General features: G+C 42.5%; 2 protein-coding genes across 2 annotated transcripts; one reads left to right on the forward strand and one right to left on the reverse strand.

Moving 5' to 3' along the window:
* Positions 1 to 945, forward strand: LOC144254546 (olfactory receptor 10A3-like). The gene has a single exon (XM_077797852.1). It carries the CDS (start codon positions 1 to 3, stop codon positions 943 to 945), a length of 945 nt encoding a protein of 314 aa, XP_077653978.1.
* A 9,861-nt stretch (positions 946 to 10,806) lies between these two features.
* Positions 10,807 to 19,031, reverse strand: LOC144254241 (palmitoyltransferase ZDHHC19-like). The gene is made up of 6 exons (XM_077797258.1): positions 18,904 to 19,031; positions 18,508 to 18,629; positions 17,855 to 17,994; positions 16,953 to 17,128; positions 16,406 to 16,511; positions 10,807 to 10,866 (listed from the first exon to the last, which is right to left on the reverse strand). Exons 1-6 carry the CDS (start codon positions 19,029 to 19,031, stop codon positions 10,807 to 10,809), a joined length of 732 nt encoding a protein of 243 aa, XP_077653384.1.
* Between the last annotated feature and the right edge of the window lie 6,318 nt (positions 19,032 to 25,349).

Below are 25,349 nucleotides of genomic sequence, written 5' to 3' on the forward strand. Positions count from 1 at the left end.
ATGAAAAGACAAAATCAAAGCTCTGTGGTAGAATTCATCCTCTTGGGCTTCTCTGACTTTCCTGAACTTCAAGAAGAGATCTTTGGGGTTTTCTTGGTTATTTATCTGGTGACCCTGATGGGAAATGCCATCATCATAGCCGCCATCTTGCTGGACCAGACCCTCCACATCCCCATGTACCTGTTCCTGCAGAACTTATCTGTGGTAGAAGTGAGTTTCAGTGCAGCCATCATGCCTGAAATGCTGTTGATCCTGACTACTGAGAAAACTACGATTTCTTTTGTGAGCTGTTTTGCACAGATGTATTTCATTCTTGTTTTTGGTGTGAATGAATGTTTTCTCCTAGGGGCAATGGCTTATGACCGATTTGCTGCCATCTGCTGTCCTCTGACCTACCCCATGATTATGAACAAGAGGGTGTTTGTGAAATTAGTAATGTTCTCATGGGTCTCAGGGATCATGGTGGCTACTCTGCAGACCTCATGGGTATTTAGTTTTCCCTTTTGTGGACCCAATGTAATTAATCATATATCTTGTGAAACCCCAGCAGTGCTGGAACTGGTTTGTGCAGATATCTCCTTGTTTGAAATCTATGCCTTCACAGGCACCATTTTGATTATATTGCTTCCTTTCTTGTTGATACTCTTGTCTTATCTTAGAATTCTCTTTGCCATCCTGAAGATGCCATCAACAACTGGGAGGCAAAAGGCCTTTTCCACCTGTGCCTCTCATGTCACATCAGTCACCCTCTTCTATGGCACAGCCAGTATGACTTATTTACAGCCCAAATCTAGCTACTCACCAGTAACCAAGAAACTGATGTCTTTGGCTTACACATTGCTCACACACCTGCTGAATCCCCTTATCTACAGCCTGCGAAACCATGAGATGAAAAGGGCTTTGGTGAAATTATGGCGGAGAGCAGTGGTTTTACACACAGTTTGACTTGTTAAGCTATATATTTGCTTATTACTCAACAGAACTCTGTTTGAATTTAATAAAGGATGAAAACAGATTCCATTTCTTGATATTAATGAGTTTGCATTGTTGTATTCCTTGAGTTTGAAATGTATCAGGAGATTCTTCTCTTTTAATACTGTGGTGTTCTCTTCATCTGTTTTGAAGAGATACTAAGTTCCTTAGCACATGATACAATAGTCTAGGCATGCATTTCCCTATTATGGGCATCCAGGTAATTATCAGACTATTGTGATTAAGATTATGTTTCATTAAATATCTACTTCAATAGGTTTCTATGTATTGATGCTTTTATTTTGATATGATCATTTCCTCAAAGGTCATTCTGATAGAATGAAAGATATTTACACATAAACATGTGTGTGTGTGTGTGTGTGTGTGTGTGTGTGTGTGCTGGTTGAGATCCAACTGGAAGCCTTGCATATGCTAAGCATGTATACAACCACTGTGCTCTACACCCTTCCCTTGTTTATATATTTTAATTGTTATTTTAGAGTTACTTCTTTAAATGCTTTTAACTAATTCTGACTAACCTGAAAGCTCACTGAAATTCACTAACAGCTGTAACCTCAAGAGACCAACAAATAGTGGATGTGATTTTTTTTCTGGAGAGAAAAATCTTTTCAACGAGTCAGTAAGAAAATTAATTATTGTTTTCAGGATGAAATGAGTTCTACTTCATGGGCTCATACTGGGATCATCCAAAACTGTATTTCTCTTGGTATTTATATATTTATGCAACAATGCATATATTTTCTGGAGCTCTCATGTGGCAATATTAAGTATTGTTTTCACTTGGGGCCACTACATTAGAGACTTTTTCGTATCTTCCTTTGTAGGTCAAAATGCCCTCAAATTGTTTTTAAACAATTTTGTTTTGTTTTGTTTTTTAGTTGTGATAGACCTTTATTTTATTTATTTATATGTGATGCTGAGAACTGAACCCAGTGCCTCACACATGTCAGGCTACTGTTGGGTCACAGTCCTAGCTCCAGCTAGTGTTTTTTTTTATTATTTATTTTGGGAAAATAATATGATTCATGAGTTATGCCTATTTTCTAGAATCCTTGCATTTCCTGACTTACATTGTGAACTTTTCAGAGTGAATAATCTCACAGGTGCAAAATCTGGAACATTTCATACTTTGTAGCAATGTTCTCTCTCTCTCTTTCTATCTCTCTCTCTCTCTCTCTCTCATATATATATATATATATATATATATAGATATAGATATAGATATATATCTAGATATAAAAAGCAGGCATTGAACCCAGGGGCACTTAATCACTGAGCACCAGCCCCAGCACCATCCCTGCTTTATATTTTATTTATAGACAGGCATTGCTGAGTTGCTCAGAGGCTTGCTAATTTGCTGAGGCTGGCTTTGAAGTTGTGCTCCTCCGGTCTCAGTCTCCCAAGCCACTAGGATTACAGGCATGTGTCATTGCACCTTGCTAGTAGTTTTTATTTTGTTTGTAGTTTATTGTGCATCACAGCTGTGAAGGAAAAGAAAATATAACTTGAGCATAACAATCATATCAAATGGGGAAAGTAGTGAGGATATATTCCAATTAAGTTTCAACATATTGATTTAGTATTGACTATTCAATGTTATTCAAATTATCATGGCTACTAAAGTATAATTTGAATAAAATTGGTAGTGTGATATTAAGATTAGGCATACAGATTCTGCTACATGTAGGGTTTCTTATAATTTGCACTTGTTATTTGGGGATAAGCTTTTCATACTTCTACTCATGAAATATCTATACTGTTCTTTTGGTTTATGATAGTTAACATAGACTAAATTATTATTTTCCCCTCATTCCTTTTTTATTTATTCAGCAAATATTTATTGAGTAGCAGTGGTAGGATAAATACTGTTTCAAGTACTGAGGATATAATGGAGCTCATTTCTCTACAGAATTGGTTCACCTGAGGTTTGATCCAACATTCCAAGACAGCTGGTGTGAAAAGTCAGAATGAAGTAGAGAAAAAGGGAGTAAATAAGAAAATGTCTTTTGAGGGATATTAAAAAGTATAGAGGCAAAGCCGCAATGAAAGAACAGAATATAAAAGAGAGGGAAAAACAAGGAGAGGGTATCCGGGAGGGAAAGGATTTTGTCTATCATTCTGTTTCATTATGCATTTTTCCTATTTCCTTAGAACAGACTGTGTCTAAGTTGCAGCTCACGCAGGGAGCAGCAGTACCTGGCAAGACCCCCACCCTGTGTGCATGGAGCCCGGGCATGAGTTCTGGAGGTAGGGATGCGAGAGACAGCCCTGGTACTCATCTGTCCATTTTAAGATGAGGCTTAGGGAGAAAGAAAAGGACACTGGAAGGTCCCTGTGTCTCTTCACCTATCCTCACCCCAACCCCCAGGGAGACCCATTCTCCACTCAGCCTGATCAACTTTCTAGGACTGGAGGAGTGATGGATAGGAAAAGAAACAGAAAGAAAACAGAAAACAGAAAGATCCAAACAAGCAGAGAATATGGGGAGGATGTGTTATTTGCTTGAGTATCACAGAAGTACTTTCTCTTCAACCCTATTTCTCTCTTGATCTTTTTCTCCCACTTTCTATGTCATATTCACTGTGGGATGGCACAGCAGGAAGGCCCTAGCCAAATAAGGAGTCCTTGACCTTGAACTTTCATCCTCCAGAAACATAACAAGTGTCTGTTCTTTATGAATTACCCATGTCAGGGATTCTGTTATAGAAGCACAAAATGGACTAAGACACCAAGAAAGAAGTGACTCTCTTCTTAAGGCAAATTAAACTTTCCTCTTTTGTTGGGAATTGCATACCTGCTGTCATCTGTTAAATTTGAATGACCAGGCAAGTCCCCTTCTCCATCTCTTTGGGATCATTCTCAGTACAGGAAAACTTTCAAGCCTTTCCTAATACTTAAGAATGCCTCTCCTAGGGAGTGTGACATTCAAGTGGCTTCTCTCAGGGAAAAAGAACAAATGGATAGGTAGAAATGATAACTAGGAAGGTTGTTTTCATTCTTTTTTTAAAAAAAGCCCCTCCTCATTCTATTGATCCTCTCAGCAAGGTTCCATCTGCATTAGTTAGAATAAGCTGGGTTATGCTGCTATGACAAACAGCCCCCAATTGAGCACAGAAATGCCTCAAATCTTTCTTCATTTAGGCAAGGTCTTCTACAGACTAAAGTGACTCCTTAGAGCAACTGTATTTGATGCAGGGACCCAGAAATGCAAGCTACTCTAATCTAACATGCCCACCTTCTTCTCAAAGCCAGGCTTCTTCCTCTTGCCACAGCAGGAGAAGCAGTAACAACTTCTAAATCCAAGGGGCTAAGAAATGTTTTTCCTGTGTGCCAGGAGCAAGAAAAGAACAGAAAATAGAATTTTACCAACAGCCTTAAATGCACATCCATTGTCTGCTGCCCTTGCTTTCTACTTCTACCTTAACTTTGCTTTGGTTTCCACCACTTGCTCTTCAGAGTGTGCTCACTGTCCCAGTGACTGATGGTGAACCTGGGAAACCTGGCTTTTCTTTTGGGATCACAGGAACTCAGTCACCTACAGGATCCTCTTCCTGGACAATGCTTTAATGTTTTACTTTGTTTTTTTTTCTTTCTTTTATTCCTTTCTTTTAAAAAAATTATTTAAAAATTTTAATGGCCAGGCATGGTGGTGCACACCTGTAATCCCAGCAACTAAGGAGGCTGAGGCAGAAGGATCACAAGTTAGAAGCAAGATTGGACACAGTTTGGTGTGGATGTGCTGGGATTTTCTTTTCTTATCATGGCAAACATACCTAACATAGAATTTACCACTTACACTATTTATAAGTGTCTGGTTCTGCAGCATAAAGTACCTTCCCCTTGTTAGGTAACCATCACCACCATCCACCTCCAGAACTTTTCATCACCTCAAAGGGAAACTCTGTGCCCATTCATCACCTCCTCCTCCTTCCCTGTACCCCCACCGCTCTACTTCCTGTCTTTGTTTGACTATACTAGGGATCTCAGATAAATGGATAAATCATATAAGCTATCCTTTTGGATTCGGTTTATTTCATTACCATAATAGTATTTTCAAGTTTTGTCCATATCGGAGCATAAGTTAGAATTCATTTCTTTTAAAGCTGGATTTTAGTCCATTCTATATAGATGAATAAATAATATTCCACTCTATGTCATATTTTGTTATCCATTCATCTGCCAATGAACATTGCAGTTGCTTCTACGTTTTGGCTACTATAAATAATGTTGCTGTGAACGTTGATACGCAAACACCTGTTCAAGTCATTGCTTTTAATGCTTTCAGATCTATCTGCAGGAGTGGAATTGCTGGATCATATGGGAATTACCTGCTTTATTCTTTGAGGAATTGCCATAATGTTTTCCATGGTAGCTGTATCATTTCATATTCCCATCAATTATGCATGAGGGATCCAATTTCTCCACATACTTGATAACACTTTTTGTTTGGTGGTGCTGGTGTTGGTTGGTTGGTTGTTTGATAATAGCCATCCTAGTGGGTGTGAAGTGGTAGCTCATTGTAGTTTTGACCTAAGTTTTGGGTTTCTTTTTTAGTTACAGGATCACTTTTTTAAAAAGAACAAAATTATGGCATTTTCCAGTAAATGGATGGTAATGGAGAATATGATGCTAAGTGAAAAAAATCCATACTCATAAATTCAAAGATCAAATGATTTCTGTCAAATGCAGAAGGTGGAGTAAAAATAAAGGAAAGGGGAGGGAAGGATAGGATAACATAAAGAACCAATCAAATATAAATGAATACATGTTAATGTTTTCAATGTTTTTATTGCAAACATGTTCTCAGTTTTGTTGTTTGCCTTTTAAATTTGTGTAAAATTTTGAATGCAAAATGTTTGTTTTATGTGATCAAATCTATTAATTATTTTATTGGAATCATCTAAGTTTACTTCTGTTTCCCTCTCCTTCAAGCTGACAAGTATTAGGTATATTGTTTCTTTTTTCTTTCAATTCTTTAATCTATCTGAAATTAATGTCAGGTAAGATAACAGTCTAATCCATGTGTGTTCCCCGTGGTTACAATCTATGTTTCCAGCATCACTTATCAAGTAGATTTCATTTCCCGGATTCATGACCAACACTTAAACAGACACTGAGTTCTTCATATATACTCAGATCTGCGGAGTGGACCCTGTGAGGTGCCTCTCAGATTCCCCTCCAGAATGAAGAACTTACCTGCCCAGCTGCTGGAGTGTGGGTGGGAGATAGCTCCAAATCTGGGTCCTGCCTCCCCTTCTTCCAGGGACAGATTGTATCCAAGGAGTGGTCACTACAGGCATACAGGCCCAGCCACTGTACCCCAAAGCAGGACAATTTTGAAGGGCCACGTGACCTTTGGGTTTGCTGAGCTTTTGTTGGGCCCCTACCTCAGGTGACTCCCCTCTGCTCAGTCTTGCATCTTCTCCTCCCCTTCCCTTCCTTCCAGGGGTGTTTAACCCCAAACCATTCCCTGTAAACATCCTGCATGTTTATCTCTAGAGTCTGTGTGTGGACATTTTGTTTCATTAATCTATTGATTTTAGCACCACGTATTTTGAATTTTTTTTATAGTTTTTTTTATAGTTTTCAAATACAAAAAGCTTTTTGAATTCTTGGTTGTTATCATCTGAATCCATAGAATTATGTTATGTAGTAAACAAAACCCCATACAAGGACTGGTGTCATACGTAAGTGGTAAAGCGCTTGCCTAGCACATGTGAGGCAGGCCATGGGTTGGATCCCCAGTACCACATTAAACCACCCTCCCACACACACACACACACATACAAACCATAACACAAAAATATTTACTTATGAACTCAAACATCTTCTTTCATTGAAAACTGGCATCTTGAGCCAAGCATGGTGGCATAGGCCTATAATCCCAGCTACTCAGTGGCTCAGGCAGGAAAGACCACAAATTCGAGGCCAGCCAGAATAGTATAATGAAACCCCATCTCAAAAAAACAAAGCAAGGGGCTAGAGCTGTAGTTCAGTGGCAGAGCACTGCCTAGTATGAGTGAGGAACTGGGTTTGATCATCAACACCTTATTTAAAAAAATAAAATAAAGGTATTCTGACCATCTACAATTTAAAAATATAAATTTTTTTTGAAAGCAAAAACACAATAAGCCAATCCCAGAAAACCAAAGGCTGAATGTTCCCTCTGATATACAGATGCTAACACACAATAAGAGGGGTAAGGGAGGGAAGAATAGAAGTTCACTGCACTTTGTGCTAACACACAAAGGATAATGAAGGGAAGAGAGAGAGAATGGGAAAAGGAAAGACTGTGGAATGAATTGGACATGACTTTCCAATGTTCATATATAAACACACCACCAGTGAAACTCCACATCATGTACAACTACCAGAATGGGGAGTTACACTCCATGTATGTATAATATGTCAAAATACACACTAGTGTAAACCTAAAAAACTCCCAAATTATTAATAACAAAGAAACAAAACAAAACAATAACACACTAGCATCTTAATTTCCCACCAATCTCAGCTGCCACATAAAATATTTTTGCAATGACAATATATTACAAAGTGAAATTCTTGCAAGAGGCAGTATTTCATAATGTCAATAGAACTGATACTAGAATTGCACTTAAATTTTTAAAAACCAATAACTAATTAGAATCTAGTCTAAAACAGCTAAAGGTAGTAAAGGGGAAAATCAACAAGATTGACAAACTAGTAGACTCTTCTAAAGAAAACTATGGGATCCCTGGTAAATTCTACCAAAACTTTAAATAGACATTACTCCTTCTCAAACTCTACCAAGAAGTAGAAGAGGAAGGAACAATTCCCAACTCACTTTACAGGACCAATATTACCCTGATACCAAAGCCAAACAAAGACATCACAGGGGAAAACTAAGACTAATTTCCTTTATGAGTATTAAATACAGAAATCTTTTTAAAAAAAATCTAACAACTGGGGCTTCGATTGTGGCTCAGCGGTACAGTACTTGCCTAGCATGTGCGAGGCCCTTAGGTTCGATCCTCAGCATCACAAAAAAAAAAAAAATAAATAAATTAATGAAATAAAGGTATTGTGTTCAACTACAACTAAAAAATAAATATTTTAGAAAACCTTAACAACCTAAATTCAGCAGCATATTAAAAATATTATGTATCATTGCCACTGGGATTTATCCAAGTAATGCAAAAATGATTCAACATTTAAAAGTAGAGTATAGCTGGGCATGGTGGCACGTGTCTCTAATTCCAGCAACTCTGGAGGCTGAGACAGGAAGACCATAATTTTGAGGCCAGGCTCAGCAACTTAGTCAGGTCCTCAGCAACTTAGTGAGACCCTGAGACTCAATAAAAAATAAATAGGACTGGGGACAAATCTCAGTGATAAATCATCCCCTGGTTAAATCCCTAGTACATTCCCCCCCCATCCCCCCGCAAAATGTTTTATAGGTGATAGTCTGAGACATCATTACCAAACTGGAAATCTGGGAGATGGCCAAGACTGACTCCAGCATCATGCAGGATCACCTTGGTGGTGCAATGAATGCAAGATACATGTCAGACCGTGTCTCATCAGATCATTGTAAGAATCGACACTATTGGTAATCACACTTGTGATTGGGAAAAAACTACTCCAGACCTTAAAAAGCAGGCTGGGGTGAAAGAGTTTGAAAACAGAAATGATAGTTGCCACACAAAGGAAGTGAAGTTTGCTAGTAGTTTACACTGAAATTTGGAATACCATTTTCCTAAGCTAAACATGGTTTCCTGCAGCTAACTACTATGTGTTGAAAGATTTTATATTATACTGCCCATTCTTATCACATAGTTTATAGAGTAATTTCCCCCCATTTTCTTGAACATAGTGTATATCTTTGTGTCTTGGACCTGGTCAGTCAAGCTATTAATTATTAAACACTAAAACTTGGAGAAAATGTCAATTTGTAGTACACCACATTAATAGTGGAAGAAAAATATCATACATGATCATTTGGTGCAGAAAAAGCATTTGACAAAATCTAATACCTTTCCATAATTACAAAAGACACACACAGAGATAAAAGGTAATTTTCTCAACCTTATGAAGGGCATTAATGAAAAATCTTATATTTATTAAAAGTTTCAGCCACAGAAATTAGGCAAGAAAAATATTTAATATCCAGGTGAGAAAGAAAGAAGAAATTACTTGCAGGTGGAAAGATCTTGTATATAGAAAACCCTAAGATAGTCATGGCAGTTAACTCCTGTAACTTGGGAGGCTATGGGGGAGGCTGAGACAGGGGACCACAAGTTGGAGGCCAGCCTGGCCAATTTAGTGAGAGCACGTCTGAAAATAAAAAAGGGCTGGGGATGTAACTCAGTGGTGGAGCGCTTGCCTACTATGCATAAAGCCCTGGGTTTGATTTGATCCTCAGTACCACACACAATCTCTCTCTCTCTCTCTCTCTCTCTCTCTCTCTCTCTCTCTCTCTCTGTCTCACACACACACACACACACACACACACACACACACACTCACAAACACACACAATTAGAACTACTAATAAATAAGTTCCATTTCTATTTTGTGGAGTAGTTTGAGGTGCACTTGGTATTATCCAGGCTGGTCAGTTTTCTCTCCTCTCATCTCCAGCCCTTGCCAGGAAGCCAGCCAGGTCAGCCACTGTGATTATTACTGTTGCCATATTTTAAGGATGAGAGAAATGCTAAGTGTCTTGCCCAAGGTCAAAAAGCCAGACAGTATTGGTTCCTGAGCTTGGGTCTCCAGAGAGCAAGGATCTTCTCCCCTTCCAGGAGGGCTCTGTCCCAGCCTGCCAGCCCTCATAGCCTCCCCACACCCACAGAGAAACACGCTTCTATGAACGTAGAATAAACAGGCAGAGAAGCCATAAAAAGCAACAAAAAATATATTTTGTAAGGATTAGATAACTGTGGAGGTCATGGCACCCCCAACAGGGGATTGAGTGGGGGTGCTCAGGCCCGCAAGACCTCCGTGTAGGGCTCACATCCTGGCATCACCTGGTGGGATGTTGTAGCACTGGGCTGATGGGAAGATAAACACAGAGTCAGTACCTGGGGGCTCTCTCCCTAACCTCCACCCCACTGCTCACAGTCAACTCCCTCAGCTCCTGGAGGCAGGAAAAAGGAGATGGTTGGCACCACAAGTCATTGCAAGGGCCCTGAGGGGGGGGCACTGGGGGTTATGCAGCCAACTGCACTCCTAATGCTCCATTCCATCTGTTTCACATGGGACTGAGTAAAAATTTCCAATTAAAAAAAAGAATCTCCTTTAAAACATTATAAGCTACTGGACTAGTCTCAGACCTCATTAACGGCTGAGGAAGGTAAGGGACTGTCCCAAGGCCAACCAGCTAATTAGCAGTGCAGTCTTTTCTCTTTCTCTATCCAGGAACACCTGGGTGTGCTCTGAAGCCCTGTGACCTGGACCCTGCACCCTCCAGGTCCATAATCTCACTCCTTAGGCTCCAAGGGCTTCAGCTTCAGGGCCAGCCCAACATCCGGGGCTTCCCCCAATACATGTGCAACCTCAGACCCCCATGTTTCAAAGCTCACCTGATACTCCTTACCTTCTATAAAGGTGCGAACTTACCTTGGGGGGGCCTGAGTTGCAGACCTGGGCCCAAGGAGGTCTTTATGATGTCAGGTTGGCCTCCAGTTGGTGTCCTGCTCCATCTGAAGGCAAACAGCCTCTGACATGTACCTGGGAAGCATCAGGCCAAATGCAAGGAGTCACTACCCACCTTGGCCTGGTCTCCCTGACCACACTCACCCCTCAGCTGGGAAAGCACAGAGCCCAGGGCTCTCATCCAGGAGCCTTATCCAGGCTGCCATTCCCCTCTACCACATATCTTGGGGCAAAAACCTACAACACCAAGGAAGAGTGAAATTCCCAGAAACTCCCAGAGTGCCCTGGAGAAAACCCCAAAGGAAAGGAACAGGAAGCGTTAAGGCCTGGGAGCTGCGGACAGAGACCAGGGAAATAGACCCAGCTTCACCCCACCCCACCAGCCCCAGGGTCCACCACTTGAGCCCTTGGTTTACCAACTCACTTGGGTCCCAAGGATGCACATAGCGTGATGTAGAAATTCCTTGTGCAGCCCTGGTTATAAGGGTTATCGTGCTGGAGGGAGATGAAGAAGGGAACAGGAGCTCAGAATCAGCAGGACTAGGCAAGGCCATCTCCCATTGACCCTTGCTAAGTTGGTCAGTTAAGCCAGGGCTCAACCTGGGCCCTTGGTAAGGCTCTAAGAGTGACCCCGGGCCTCCTGCCTTCCCAGGCTCCTAGGAAGAGTGACCTTCCTCAACCCACTTGTGAGCAGCTCTCCTCAGACAGTGCTGACCCAGCACCCACCTCTCCTGCCTTCTCAGGGCTCCTCATCCCCTTGTGCCTCCCTTTGCAGGATCCATGCTCTGTCTCTATTGGCCACACCTGTCCTCTCACCTCATCCTTCCAGGTACCTTTTAAGATCTTTCTAGTGCTGTTCTGCTCAACTGATCCAAAGATGGTGTCACCACTTTACTCTCTTACCTCTCGATTTTTTCTAAAAATCTACCTTCATTGAATTTCACTATCTGGGAGGCCAGTGGCAGCAGGGGATGGCCAGACATATTTCCCTAGTCAAAAATCAGATTTTCCAGGAAAATCTGAGCTGAAGACCTTCAGTACACAAAGCAGGAAAGGTCAAGCTCAAAGGTCATGTCTTTCCTGGACACTGAGTGGCTTCTCCTCTCCATTATTCTACTTTCTCTTTCCCCTGAGTCCATCCGTCAGCCGTGACCCCTCCTCCTTCCAGACCAGGTTGAGTTTCACCCCAACTTCATGAGCTTTAGGTATCAAATACTCTGTTATAATGGCAAGTGGCTCAGCAGCACTTCTATCTACACCAACTCTCCGATGGCCTACACATGAAGAATTTCATCTTCAAACACTCTTCTCCACCAGAAGGAAAGATGATTCCACATCAGAACAGCTCTGGAATATGTCCATAAAGCAACATGAATCATTGTCCTCTATGAGGTTCTGCCTCCTTTAAGGTGTTCACAGCACTTAAGAAATGAGTATACCACCAGGTGCAGTGGTGCACACCTGGAATCCCAGGGACTTGGGATTCTGGGGCTGGAGGATGGCAAGTTCAAGGCCAGCCTCAACAACTTAGCAAGGCCCTCAACAATTTAGTGACTCCCTATCTCAAAACAAAATATAGCTAGAATTAGGGATGCAACTTTGGTGGTAAAGCACCCCTGGGTTCAATCCCTAGTACCAGAAGAAATAAATTAATTAATGGCAGAGTATTAAAAAAAATCACAGATTTTTTAAACTTAGAGAAAGAATGTTTGATTAGATATATATCATGTATAGAAAATACTGATTTTACATAAATTATAGAAAATGCTTAAGGAATGATAGTTAATAAATATCTAAGAACTGAGCAGTAAATTTGAATACCTTCCTCCCCCCACATGGAACCCTATCACATACAACTAGAATCCAACAGCTCTGAGGCCCCCAGACCAGCCTCTCTCACTGGCTCCACTCCTGGGGCTCCTGCTCCAATTCTGTGTCTCAAACACCCTCACACTCCACAGGACCCAAATCCAGCAGCATCTTCTTGCCCCATTTTCTGCCCAACTTCCTGCTGCCTCTCCTTCTTCCCCTTATCTTGGGGGATCAGGGCACCAGGTTTCTCTCTGTTCCTTTCTCTCTTTCCTTCTATCCCCAAAGGTTGATTCTTCTGTTTGTTGGTTCACTCATTTATTCAGATTTCTTTTCTCTGTGTGCTGGGGATTAAAAAATTCAGGGCCTTGCACATGCTAAGTACACACTCTACCACGGAGATGCACCCTCAGCCAGAAATATTTTAGGGCATCAAAAATGCTTCTGTCCAACCAGGCACAGTGGCACACACCTGTAATCCCAGTGACTTGGGACACTGAGGCAGGTTTGAGACCAGCCTCAGCAACTTAGTGAGACCCTGATTTACAATAAAAAGTAGCAGGGACTGGGGATATAGCTCAGTGGTAAAGTGCCCCTGGGCTCAATACCGAGTAGCAAAAAAATAAAGAACAGTCACTGCACTGGGGATGGAAAGCACCCTGCAAACAGCATGGCCAGCCTACTTTCAGTGGTGAGGGCAGCTGCAACATGAGGCCCTGAGCACCATGGGGAGTGGCCCAGGTAGAGCAGAGAGAACCATGTAGGCAACCCAGATCACAGCACCCAGGTGCATGCAAAGGAGAAGCCCAGAGAGTTAAGTGCTGAGACAGTTACTTCTGGTTTCAGAGGCTGTGTCCAGTTCAGAAAGAGTAGTCTGAAGATGTGTGCTGGCTTTGGCCATTAATGAGAGCATCATCCTGACAGCAAGGGCTGGGCTGACCTGGCCCAAGAAGTGAAAGGTGAGCTAGTGAACAAGGTCAACTCTTTCAGGAAATAAGGCCCAGAAGGTACAACAGGTAGAGTGGAGGCTTGGGATGTTAAGGGTGAGACTTGTATGGCTTTTAAGATGAGGCACAAACATGTGTAGATGACCACGGGAAGGAATGGTAGTAACAGCAGCACATAGGGCACTTTCTGGTACCAACCACTGTTCTATGTGGTTTACCTGAATTAACCCACAATTCCCTGTTTTCCAGATAGGGAAATTAAGTGACCAGGGGCTAAGTAGCATACCCAAGGGTCCTGCTGGTCAGTTCTAGAGCTGTGATTTGAACTTATGTGGTCTTCACCAGAGTCTTTGCCACCAACCACCAAGCAAGTAACTCTAGGAGGAGTTGAAGTCAGGGAATGGAGTATGGTGGGAATGAAAGTTGGATCATGGGATCAGTGCCTGAAATTAGTGCTGCCAATAACAAAAAGGAGCCCTGTCTGGTAAATTTTAGAGTGCATACCACATTTAGGTCCCTTGAGACTTGGGGATCCTGGACTTGGAGGGCCTCATTCTGAGCAGAGGAGGAAGGGCAATGGCCTATGGCCTGACCTGGGGCTGGAAAAACCACAGGATGGAGGAAGGGAAAAGGCTGCCAGGCAACCTCAATGATGGAGTGAAACTGGAGAGAGAAGACAGGCAGACCACAGGGCTGAGGAATAAGGGCCAAGCACAGGAGTCACAGGTGGGAGGGAACCACAGATGGCAGTGGTGGGGGGCTGACCAAAAGGATGGGAGGTGATGAGCAGAGAGGCTCCTCTGTCTTTTCAGCTGTCTCGGGGTCTGTAGCTTCCCCTCCCCCACTGATGCTGCCCATCAGTCTTCCTGAAAGAGCCTTTAGTCAAGTGAATGCCATACTAAAGGAATCCCATGGCAGAGATGCCTACTCCTATCATACCTAGTGGATGCTCAAACAAAAAGCAATGAAGACACACAGATGGGAAAGAAAGCAATAAAACTGTTCCTCACACAGGACATGAGGTTCCATTCAGAGTGAACAACAATAAATGCTGGGGAAGAAGCTCAATGGCTGAGCACCTGATTCAATCTCCAGTACTGGAAAAGCAGCAACACTAAGGACTCCTGCTCTATGGAAGATGCTATGAAGAAAATGAAATGACAAGCCATGGATTGCAAAAAAAGATTTGCAAAACATAGATCTCAATCCAGTATAGAGAACTCCTGAAACTCAGTAAGAAAACAACACATTTAAAAAAAATGGGCAAAAAGATTGGAGCAAACACTTTACCAACAATATACCCATGGCTGAGAAAACATGAAAATATGCTCAACATTGTTAGTCATTAGGAAAATACAGACTGGATCCCTAATGAGATACCACTACTCATTTATTAGAAGGCTACAATTTGAAAACAAAACAAAACAAAAGAATAGTAACAAATGACAGTGTCAAAATCTAGTGAGGATGTGGAGCAACTGGAATTCTCATTCATTATTGGTAGAAAGTAGAAACGGTACAGTTGTTTCCTAACAATCACACATGTTTACTTTATGACTCAGCAATGCCACCCTTAACAATTTACCCAACAGAAATGAAAACTTATGTCCACATGTCTATGCACCAATGGTTGTTGTAGCAGCTTTATTTATAACTGCCCAAAACTGGCTGGGCACAGTTCCCCATGCCTTTAATGGCTTGGGAGGCAAAGGCAAGAGGGTGGCAAGTTCAAAGCCTCAGTAACTTAGTAATTTAGCAAGGCCTTAAGCAACTTAGTAAGACTCTTTTTCAAAATTTTAAAAATTTTTCAAAAAGAAAACATATGGGTGCTGGGGATGGAGTGGGGTGAGGCTGGGATTGTTGCTCAGTGGTTAAGCCCCTCTGGGTTCAATCTCTGGTATAATAATAATAATAATAATAATAATAATAATAATAATAAACCAACAAAAATACTGCCAAAATCTAGATGCAAAGTAAAAATCCTTCAATTGGTGAATGTATAAGTAATCTGTAGGGAAATACAATACTACACAGAAACAAAAGACAATAAACTACTGATCTGAGCAACTACATAGATGAATCTCAAATGTATCATGCTCAGTGAATGAAGCCAGACTAGAAAGCCCACAATGCCATTTATGCATGATTCTGAAAAAAGAAAAACCACAAGGACTCAGGGAGAGAAAATGACAACAAGAGATGAAAGAATTTTCTGAGGTAATGAAACTGGTTAACCTTGATCTTGGTGGAGAGTACATGATGTCATTTGTCAAAATCCCTAACTATAGGCTAAAAAGGGTGAATTTTACTGTTTGTAATTACCAATCAATAAATGACATTTTTACAAAATTTTACCATGGCTCCCAGGTTTCCACTTCTTCAAAATGAAATTCCATGCTTGGCTTTCTGGGCCTTTCTAATCTTGACCCCCATGGAGTCAACCTGATTGCCCATGCTACCTTGTGCTTGAACTAGCTCAGTTTCTTCATAATTCTGTTAACACGCTATTTTTGGATTTCTGAGCCTTTCTGTAAAATTGTACCTCTCACAGTCAATGCCCTCCTGTCTGCCTCTCCAAAAGCACACCTAGGACACAGAGAGTGGCATGTTCTCCTCTGCAGCGTGGGCTTCACCAAACTCCCAGTTTCTTCCAGTCTACTACACACTCAGGACTGACCCCTCGCACAGAGTGTTCCCGGTGTCTCCGGTGTTATTCTGATGGCAGGTTGCTTATCAACACAAGTGCATGATGTACTTACCTCTGTATCCATCCCTTAAATAACTGCCCCCTACCACACCCAGCACACAGTAGGCTTTCAATGCAATGCACCCAGGAGGGAGAATGGCCACCCAAATCCAGCATATAGAGATATCTGAGCTGCATCTTTAAGGGTGGGTCTGGAGGAACTCATGAGGCACCATCAGGGCCAAGGGCAGTGGAGAATGCGCACAAAGTGCCTAATTCCAGAGGTGCAAGATGCCTCCACACAGCCAGGGGCACACGCACTCAGACCACTTACCTGATCCTCATAGGGTCGCCTGGCAGTGCCCACCGCCACTGCCTTGATTAACAATTGCACGATGAGAGGGAGCAGGAGGGCCCCAGCGGGTAGAGCCACTAGGATGCTGTGCACAGGCTAAGAAGGGAAGCCATGGAAGAGCTCCTCCCTGGCCCCGCCTTTCAACGCGACTCCTCCCTCCCTCCCTCCCTCCTGCCCCAGCTAGCACAACCCACCAGCTCTCCCTCCCTGGACTGGACAGTTAGTCCAGTACACCCAAGGGAAACCTCACTCCACCACACTGTCCTCCCACCTTTCCCTTTCCAACTTTCAGTACCCTACTCTGTGTCCCCCTAGATTCTTAACTCCACAGGCATCCTACCCCGCCTATCTCCCTGACCCCACTGGCTTTCCACATGTCCTTCACAGGTCCTCTCAAGTGACTTCTCCCTCTAGCCCCGCCCACATCAGCCCCTCCCCCATCACCACGCCCTTCCTGGGATGTTTGCCCCTCCCTCCCCACCACACCAGCTCTTCCCAGTGTGGGCCCTTGGGACTGTGTGGATACGTCATGGTCATGGTTTGGTCCAGAAACGCCATGTGCCTCCTGCGTGAGATGAAAAGCACGCAGGTGGCCAGCACACTACCCAGATAGAGGCACAGGGACACGAGGAGTAGCAGGTAGAGCCGGATGTTTCGGTGCCCCACACAGTTATTCACCCAACTGCAATGGTGGTCGAACTCCTAGGAGAGAGGAATGAGGACTCAGGGTCCCGCTCCGACTGGCCTCCATCGCCCCCTAATCCTGAGGCCCATCACCCCCTATTCCCAACGTAGCCCTCTAGGCCACCTGCTCTTGGCCCTACATACGGGTTCCCATCTCAGGGAGAACCTGGCATTTCCATGGTTAGAGCACAGTTAGGACCCCATGGCTCATCAGGTCACCTGTCCTGCATGAGGTCTTTAGAGACAAAACCTGCCTGGTGTTAGTTGGAGCAGGATGGATAAGGATGAAAATAAACACCCTTGTCCTACCAGCTGTCTGCACTTGTGAACCCGAGCAGGGTGTGGGCACATCAGAGAAATGCACTCAGAACCCAGGAAACCCTCCAACTGGGACACCCAGACCAAGACAGGCAAAGATTCCCAGGACAGGGCAGCAGTCAGCCTAAAGGGCTGGGGATCTAGTATCAGCAAGCCAGGAGAGGGGACAGTCACTGCTTTTCCTCCCCCTGACTCCACCAGGCTCAGCATAGAGGGGATGCCCTTTGCATGTCAGCACCTGTGCAAGCAAGGCCAGCCTCCCCGGACAGGTGTAGACACTGAGGTGTCGGCATCTATATGCCACTAGAAGCAGTTTGGGAAGATGGTCTCATACCCACCCCTGGCCCACCCATGTCATGAGGTTCCTGGTCCTGGCCAGGTGCCCGGGGACGGGTTGGTGAATGGACAGGGAGGAGGAACACTCACTTCCACACAGATGTCACAACTTTCGCAGTGGAAGGTTCGAGGCAGGCGGTGAAAATTACAGGTGGGACACCACGGCATGTCATATAACCTGCCATTCACTCGTGCCATGTGCGGAGCCTCAGGGTCCTGCTCGAAGGCGCCTGCAAGGGAAGAGGTTTGGGCAGTGGAGGAGGCCCTGGTATCACTCTGATGCTCGGGGCAGCCCCATAGCATCACTGGGCAACAAGAAGGTGGGGAGGAGGAGGGCAGGGGAATCCCGGTCCCTGTTGAGCAAGCTGACCACTCAGATGGGCGGACAGAGAGAAGGGCTTTCCAGCCACAAGAGCTCTACGTGGAGCTCCCCACTTTGGAATAGTGATCAGTGCTTGGAGTCGGGTGTGAAATGGGAAGGAGGAAGGGAGAACTGCGTGGTTGGAAGAGCCTGCTGCCTCTCTTGCCGGGTCCTCCCTTCTGAAGCAACTGGAAAACCTCCAGGATTCTGTTTTTTCACACTTCAGTGGCTTGGGAAATGAAGTGCCAGGGCCCAAGTAATGATAACAGGGTAAGAAGGGATCCTGAGGCCACAGGTAGGGGGGTCAGCCCTTTAGAAATGGCCCCTGTAGGCACCAGCCCTTGGGGTGCCACCTCCCTCTCCCAGGGGTCTGAGGCCTTACCTCTGTGTAAGATGCCTGGATCTGAAATGTTCATGGAAATGAGGCTATATAAACTGAGTAGGCAGAGAAGGCCTGAGGCCACTGGAAAGACCCACTCTCCATTTTGCACCAGTGCTCGGCATCTGAAACCAGGGCCAGACTCAGTTCTAGTCGGGGGCAACCCGGAGCCTCCATGAGGCTTAAGGAGACAGACCCCATTCCCTCCACCAAGTGTCACCAGCATTACCAGCCTCCCACAGTCCTCCCAAAGCCTCAGGCTCCCCACATCGCTGTGCTTCTCACTAAATATCCTCCTTCCCCTCCTGGCCTCCCTCCTCCTCCCTGCCTCTGCACTCTCACTGTCTATTTCTCATCTGTCTCTTGGTGAGAAACCCAACAGCTGGCTCAGAGACTCACGTGAAAGTGAAGAATATGGTGCTCAGAGACACCAGGGCTGCTCCAGTCACACAAGCCCAAAGGCTCGAGAAAAGCCAGGATCTGGCTGGGGGTTGGGGTGGGGACAATAAGTCGTCTGATACAGTCATGCTTCGCTGCCTGCTCTCAAACAAATGAGAGCCAACCGCTCCTTCTCCTGGGTTGGCACCCAGAGTACCATGACTACAAGTGTGACATCAGAGGGGTTCCGGAATGGGGGCTCTGGCTGCTTCCAGTGCCCTCTGCCCTCAACCCTCTTCTGCCCTCACATACACACTTGTAGACTGGGACATCCTGCTCTTACACTGGTGGCTTTGTTGGAGCTTGTGAGCATGGGATGTAGTTTGTCCCCCAAAGGTTCATAGGCTGGACGCTAGGTCCTTGGTGTGGCAGTGTTGAGGGGGTAGAACTTGCAAGAATTGGGGCCTAGTGGGAGGTAATTCGGCCACTGGGGATGAGGCCCTTGGAAGGGAGTAATGGACTTCTCATGGGCCCCCGTTAGTTCCTGTGAGAGGGGGGTGTTATAAAAAGAACAAGACTTATCCTCCCCAGTTTCTGGCCATTCAGTCTCTACCCGTTGCAGGTCCTCCCACCATGATGCCATTCACCATGTTGTGATCACTCTCACCAAAGGTCAGTCTCAGGGGCTGCCAAATGTTGGACTCTTGAGTTAAATAAACCTCATCTCTTTATAAAGTACCCATTCTTGGGTATTTTGTTAGAGCAACAGAAAGCAGCTAATACAGAGACCATGTAATATGGTTTATGGGGAGACGTTTGGTGATGGTTATCCCCCTTTCAGGCCCAGTGCTAATAAAAGTAGGCAGTGCTCATTGCTGATCCTAGCTCCACTTCTTACTTTTTATTGTGACAGAACTCCAGTTTTAGGGAGGAGGTAGCAATCTATCCAACTAAATATCTTCCCAGTTTCCCTCACTTCCATGGTGGGCTTCATGACATATTTCTGTCTCAACATAAAAAATAAAATGGGCTAGGGATGTGACTCAATGTTTAAGCAACCCTTGGTTTAATCCCTGTTGATGATGATGATGATAACAATAATAATAATAATATTGTACATATTTATGGCATACAACATATTTTGAAACATGTATACATTGAAAAATGTCTGAGTCAAGCTATTTAACATATACATTACTTCATATTCTTATTTGTGGTGAGAACCCTTAAAGTCTACTCTCTGAGTCATTTTCATGTGTATATAACATTATCAACTGTACTCATTCTGTTGTATGTTATTATTGACTGTAGTCATTATATTGCACAATAGATGCCTTAAACTCATCCCTCTTATCTAAGTGCTATTTGGTCTCCAGTGACCAGCATTTCCCCCATCCACAGTCCAGCCACTCTTGGGCCCCTCACAGTCACTATTCTGCTCTCAGTTTCTATGAGTTCAACTTTTATAGATTCCACATGTAGGTGAGATCATGTGATAGTTGCCCTGTGCCTGGCTTATTTCCCCCAGTAAAATGTCCTTTGGCCTCATTCATTTGTCCCAAATGACAGGATTTTCTTATTTTTTAAAGTGTCCCCTTATATTTCTAAACCACATTTTCTGTATCCACTCACCCACTGATAGACACAGGTTTTCCCATTTCTTGGTTCTGAGAATAGTGCTGAAATGAACATGGGGTGCAGATGTCTTTTAATACACTGATGCCATTTCCTTTGGATATATACCAAGTATTGGGATGGCTGGACCATGGGGTAATTTTTTTTTTTTTTTTTTTTGGTGGTGGGGATTGAACCCAGGGCCTTGAGCATGCAAGGCAAGCACTCTACCAATAGAGCTCTATTTTTAATTTTAAAAGAAACTTCCCATACTGATTTCCATAATGAGTGTATTTTTTACATTCCCCAAAACATTGTATAAGAATTCTAGATCCTCCACATCCTGACCAGTACTTAATATCTTTTGTCTTTCCTTCTTTTTCTTTTATTTATACTGGGGGTTGAACCCAGGGTATTTTACCCCTGATACACATCTGCAGACCTTTTTACTTTTAATTTTGAGATCACATCCCACTAAGTTGCTGAAGTTTACCTTGAATTTATAATCCTCCTGCCTTAGCCTCCTGAGTTACTGGGATTAAGGCATGTGCCACTTTTTTTTTTTGTCTTTTTGATAATAGCCATTCTAATAGGCGTGATAGGGTATCCCATTATGATTTTAATTTGCATTTCTCTAATGATTAGTAATGTTGAACATTTTTTTCAGATTTCTCTTGGTCAGTTGTGTTTCTACTGAGAATGCAGTGATGTTTGGGTCACACTCTACCATCAAATTTTATGTCGATTTCTGTTGTAGCACAAGAAAAGGGATGACATGCATTGGGTCATGGAAAAAGGTCAAGAGCAGTTCTAGAATCATAACAACTGGGTCTATTGAGCTTTGGAGCAGACCATGCTAGCCTTAGGTTTTCTTTTTTGTTTTGTTTTATAAATTAGGTATATATGACAGCACAATGCATTTTAATTCATTGTACACAACTGTAGCACAACATTTCTATGGTTGTAGCAGTTGTAGCATCACACCATATTGTGCATTCATACATGTACCTAGGGTAATGATGTCCATCTCATTCCACCATCTTTCCTACACCATGCCCCCTCCTCACCTCTGCCTCCCCTTTGGCCCATCAAATTCTTCCATTTTTCCTTTCACAGAGAACATTCAGCCTTTGGTTTTTTGGGATTGGCTTACTTCACTAAGCATGATATTCTCTAACTGCACTCATTTACCTACTCATATCATAATTTTATTCTCTTTTAATGCTGAGTAATATTCCATTAGGTATATATACCATAGTTTCTCTATCCATTCATCTATTGATGGGCATCCAGGCTGTTCCCACAGTTTAGCTATTGTGAATTGTGCTGCTATAAACATTGATGTGGCTGTGTCCCTATAATATGCTGATTTTAAGACTTTTGGGTATAGACCTAGGAGAGGGATAGCTGGCTCAAATGGTGGTTCTATTCCAAGTTTTCTAAGGAATCTCCATACTGCTTTCCAGATTGGTTGTACCAATTTGCAGGCCCATCAGCAGTGTATGAGTGTATCTTTTCCCCCACATCCTCATCAACATTTATTGTGGTCTGTATTCAGCACACAGGGCACTTTCTGGTACAGCACAGTTCTATGTGGTTTACATGAATTAACCCACAAGTCTGTTTTACAGATAGGGAAATTGAGTGACCAGAGGCTAAGTAGCTACCCAAGGTCTCCCGGCTGGTCACTTCTAGAGCTGTGATTTGGACTTATGAGGTCTGGCTCCAGAGTCCTTGCCCACCAACCACCAAGCAAGTGACTCCAGGAGAAGTTGCAGTCAGGGAGCAGAGTAAAAAGGGGGTGAAGTTGGAGCATGGGGTCAGTGCCTGAGATGGGTGCTGCCAATAATGGAAAGGAGCCCTGACTGGTGAATCCCAGAGGGCAGACCACATTTAGGTCCCTTGAGAATAGTGATCCTGGACATGGAGGGCCATTCAATTGATGGAAAATCCCTTTTTTCTTCATATCTACTCCTACCAAAAATGAAGGTGGAGATGGATATCTGACTGTAGTTTCAAAAAACATTAAAGAGATCTCATCAACAAAAATCTGAAACCTTGTGGATAATATCTGAAAATTGTGTAGTATTTCTTTCAGTTGGGCATCAAAAAGCATCTACACAAGGCTTTCACTGGATTCCATATCTTGGTGTGCTGAAATTGCCTTCTCACAGCTCTTAAAAGAATGAGTTATGTAAGGCTTATTAAGGCAAGAACTCTACCACAGAATCACATCCACCTCTGTAAAACTTATCTCAAACAAACAAGCAAAGAAAGCCAGACACAGAATTTCTTTTTAACTCTTCTTTGTTTATTCATTGACTGTATGAACTAATTTTTCTAAATAATACTTCTGTAAAAAAGTTCTTAAAGAAGTCCAAATATCAATGATATAGTCCCTGCTCTTGAAGAATTTGAATTTTATTAAATGGAAGATTACTAAGTTAATACTGTTTTCTATTTTTTGACCTTTTTGATAAGTAAAAGACCTGCATCAGCAAGATGTTTATTGAATTACAATAAGAAATCAGGTTCTATGAATTCTAAATGTGTATGTGTATGCATTCACATGTACCCAAGTATATCCTGAGATTTCATGCACTGGTGATGTTATTTGAGGGGACAGAAATGATCACTAATAAATTTTAGAATTTCATGTCATTCTGATGAATGAAAAGTGCTTCTACATTTCCTCCATAATAGATTAATCTTGCCATTTCCTCATACTCCTCTCTGCAGTGCTTCTTAGTTTCAGTCGCTGAGGTAGACACTCTTACTTGCCTTCTTTATGTCCATTCTCCCTTTTCTTTAATGACAAAGCCCCTATTTCTAAGGGCAGTAGTATATCCAGTAAAGAATCAATTTTCTGTTTTCCCTTATAGACAAGGGTGCCTGTGATGTGGTTCTTATATGTAGGTGGACCTCCTTGGGTGGGGCTTTTGTGAAACTCTTGTTAAATCAAGTTTTCGAGACAAAGAAGTCTCTGACATAACGGGTTTATTGAGCTGTTAAAGAGGCTAGCCAAAGATGAAAGGATTGGTCCTGGGACAAGTTCCAGAAGCTACCAGCAGCATGTCAAGAGGGCAGACAGAAAAATGTCTCTAGGATGTTTCGTATGATATTTTGGGGAGAAAAAACATTAATGTTTATAAATTAATGTACAGTGAACCTCTGGTGAACCTCAAGAAGTGGGGGAGTCCTGGGAGAGGAGGTTCATCCACAATCAGAAGTTTTTGCTGGTTCTGGCTTGGTTGATTCTAGTAGCAGAATGTGCATGGCTTTGACGACTTACTCATCTTCATTCAGCATTCAGGAAAAGAAGGCGGAGTTTTTATTTTCTTATTCTTTATTCTTGTTGATTTAGCTTGAACCTGTGAATTAAAATGACATTGTTTTATTTCTTTCCTTCCTCCATTCTTTGACCTGTAACTTCGTTGAGGATATCTTGGAATTCTTCTCTTATCACTCTTTAAATAGGAGAGTAACTTTTTTAACAAGGACTTTGTTTTTTTTTTTTTTCTTTCCTGTATTAGTTGACTTAATCTACTCTACGTGTCTACCTGAAAGGAGCCAGGATGCTAGAGGTGGATCAGCTGGCTTGCCACAAAAGTCACAAGAATGACAGGAAAAGCCAGGTTTTAAAGAGCTTGAGTGGAAACCTAGAGGATCCTGGTTCTTTGATGGCTTGTGCCAAGTCCCTCAAAAGCCTGTTTCTTTACTGATTGTTTTTTGAGAAATATAAACCTTGTCTTTGTCTAGTCCACTCTTTGCTAGGGTTTCTTCTATGGCAAAACCCAATCCAAACTGATATTGTTACCAAATGAGTGTAAATTTGTGAAAATTTACATGGAGTGGATTATTTGGTGTTTGTATCCAAATATACTCAAGCTTAAAGTTAAAAAAAAATTAAAGTATGCTTTTCTGCTTAAATCTGAAAGAGAAATTATTGAACTGCATTTGACAAAGAAAATAAAGTCCTAGGCATTAAAGAGTTATGGTTTTCTTCCAGAAAATCCAGGCAAATAGTAACCAGTACTTTAGACAAATTTAAAGGTATTGTAATCTTCCCACTAAAGATGGAGTAGATGTGACAGATAAAAGCAAGTCTGAAATAGAAAATAAATCTCATTCACGGCTTCATTTCAAATATAAAAGTTGATACTTTTTTAAAAAAAATCAGAAGGCAATAAATATATGCTGCTTAGAGAAAATATGCACAAGAAAAAAGTGTCACTTCAAATTTCATCATGAAAAACTGCACATCATCAACATTTTGTTGAGTTCCTTTATGAGTATTTTTCCATGTAGATATTTGTCATTGTTTTTATACAACTTGGGTCACATGACCACTCAAGTGTGTATTTTATGTTTCATTTAAGTGAGTACCTTGCATATTGTGTATGTTATCACAAAGTTTTCATAAACATAATTTTTCATCACAACATGAGAAATAGTTTACTTGCCTATTTCTTATTTTTAGATGTTTAAGATGTTTTGAGTAGGGCCTAGTGGGGAGGTTCTTCAGGTTAAGGAGGGCTTGCCCTCAAAGATGATAGCAGGCCCCTGTCCCTTCCTCTTTCTCTGTTTTATCACATTCAGCCATGAGGTGATCCTATCTGCCACATGCTCCCACCAGGCTGTGCTGGCCTTACCATAGGACCAAGAATAAGGTCTTGATTTGTAATCTAGGAGCCAAATAACTGTGAACCAAAATAAACTTTTCTTCTTTATAAAAAATGTTTTAAATTTTTCCAATAATTAAAAGTGCTGCAATTACATGCATGGTATTTTTCGGGCAGTATTTAAAATTATTTCCTTTAGGCTAGGTTTGAGAAAAGAAATGATTGGATCCA

Source organism: Urocitellus parryii, chromosome 4 (assembly GCF_045843805.1).
Source record: "Urocitellus parryii isolate mUroPar1 chromosome 4, mUroPar1.hap1, whole genome shotgun sequence".
Lineage (NCBI taxonomy): Eukaryota > Metazoa > Chordata > Mammalia > Rodentia > Sciuridae > Urocitellus > Urocitellus parryii.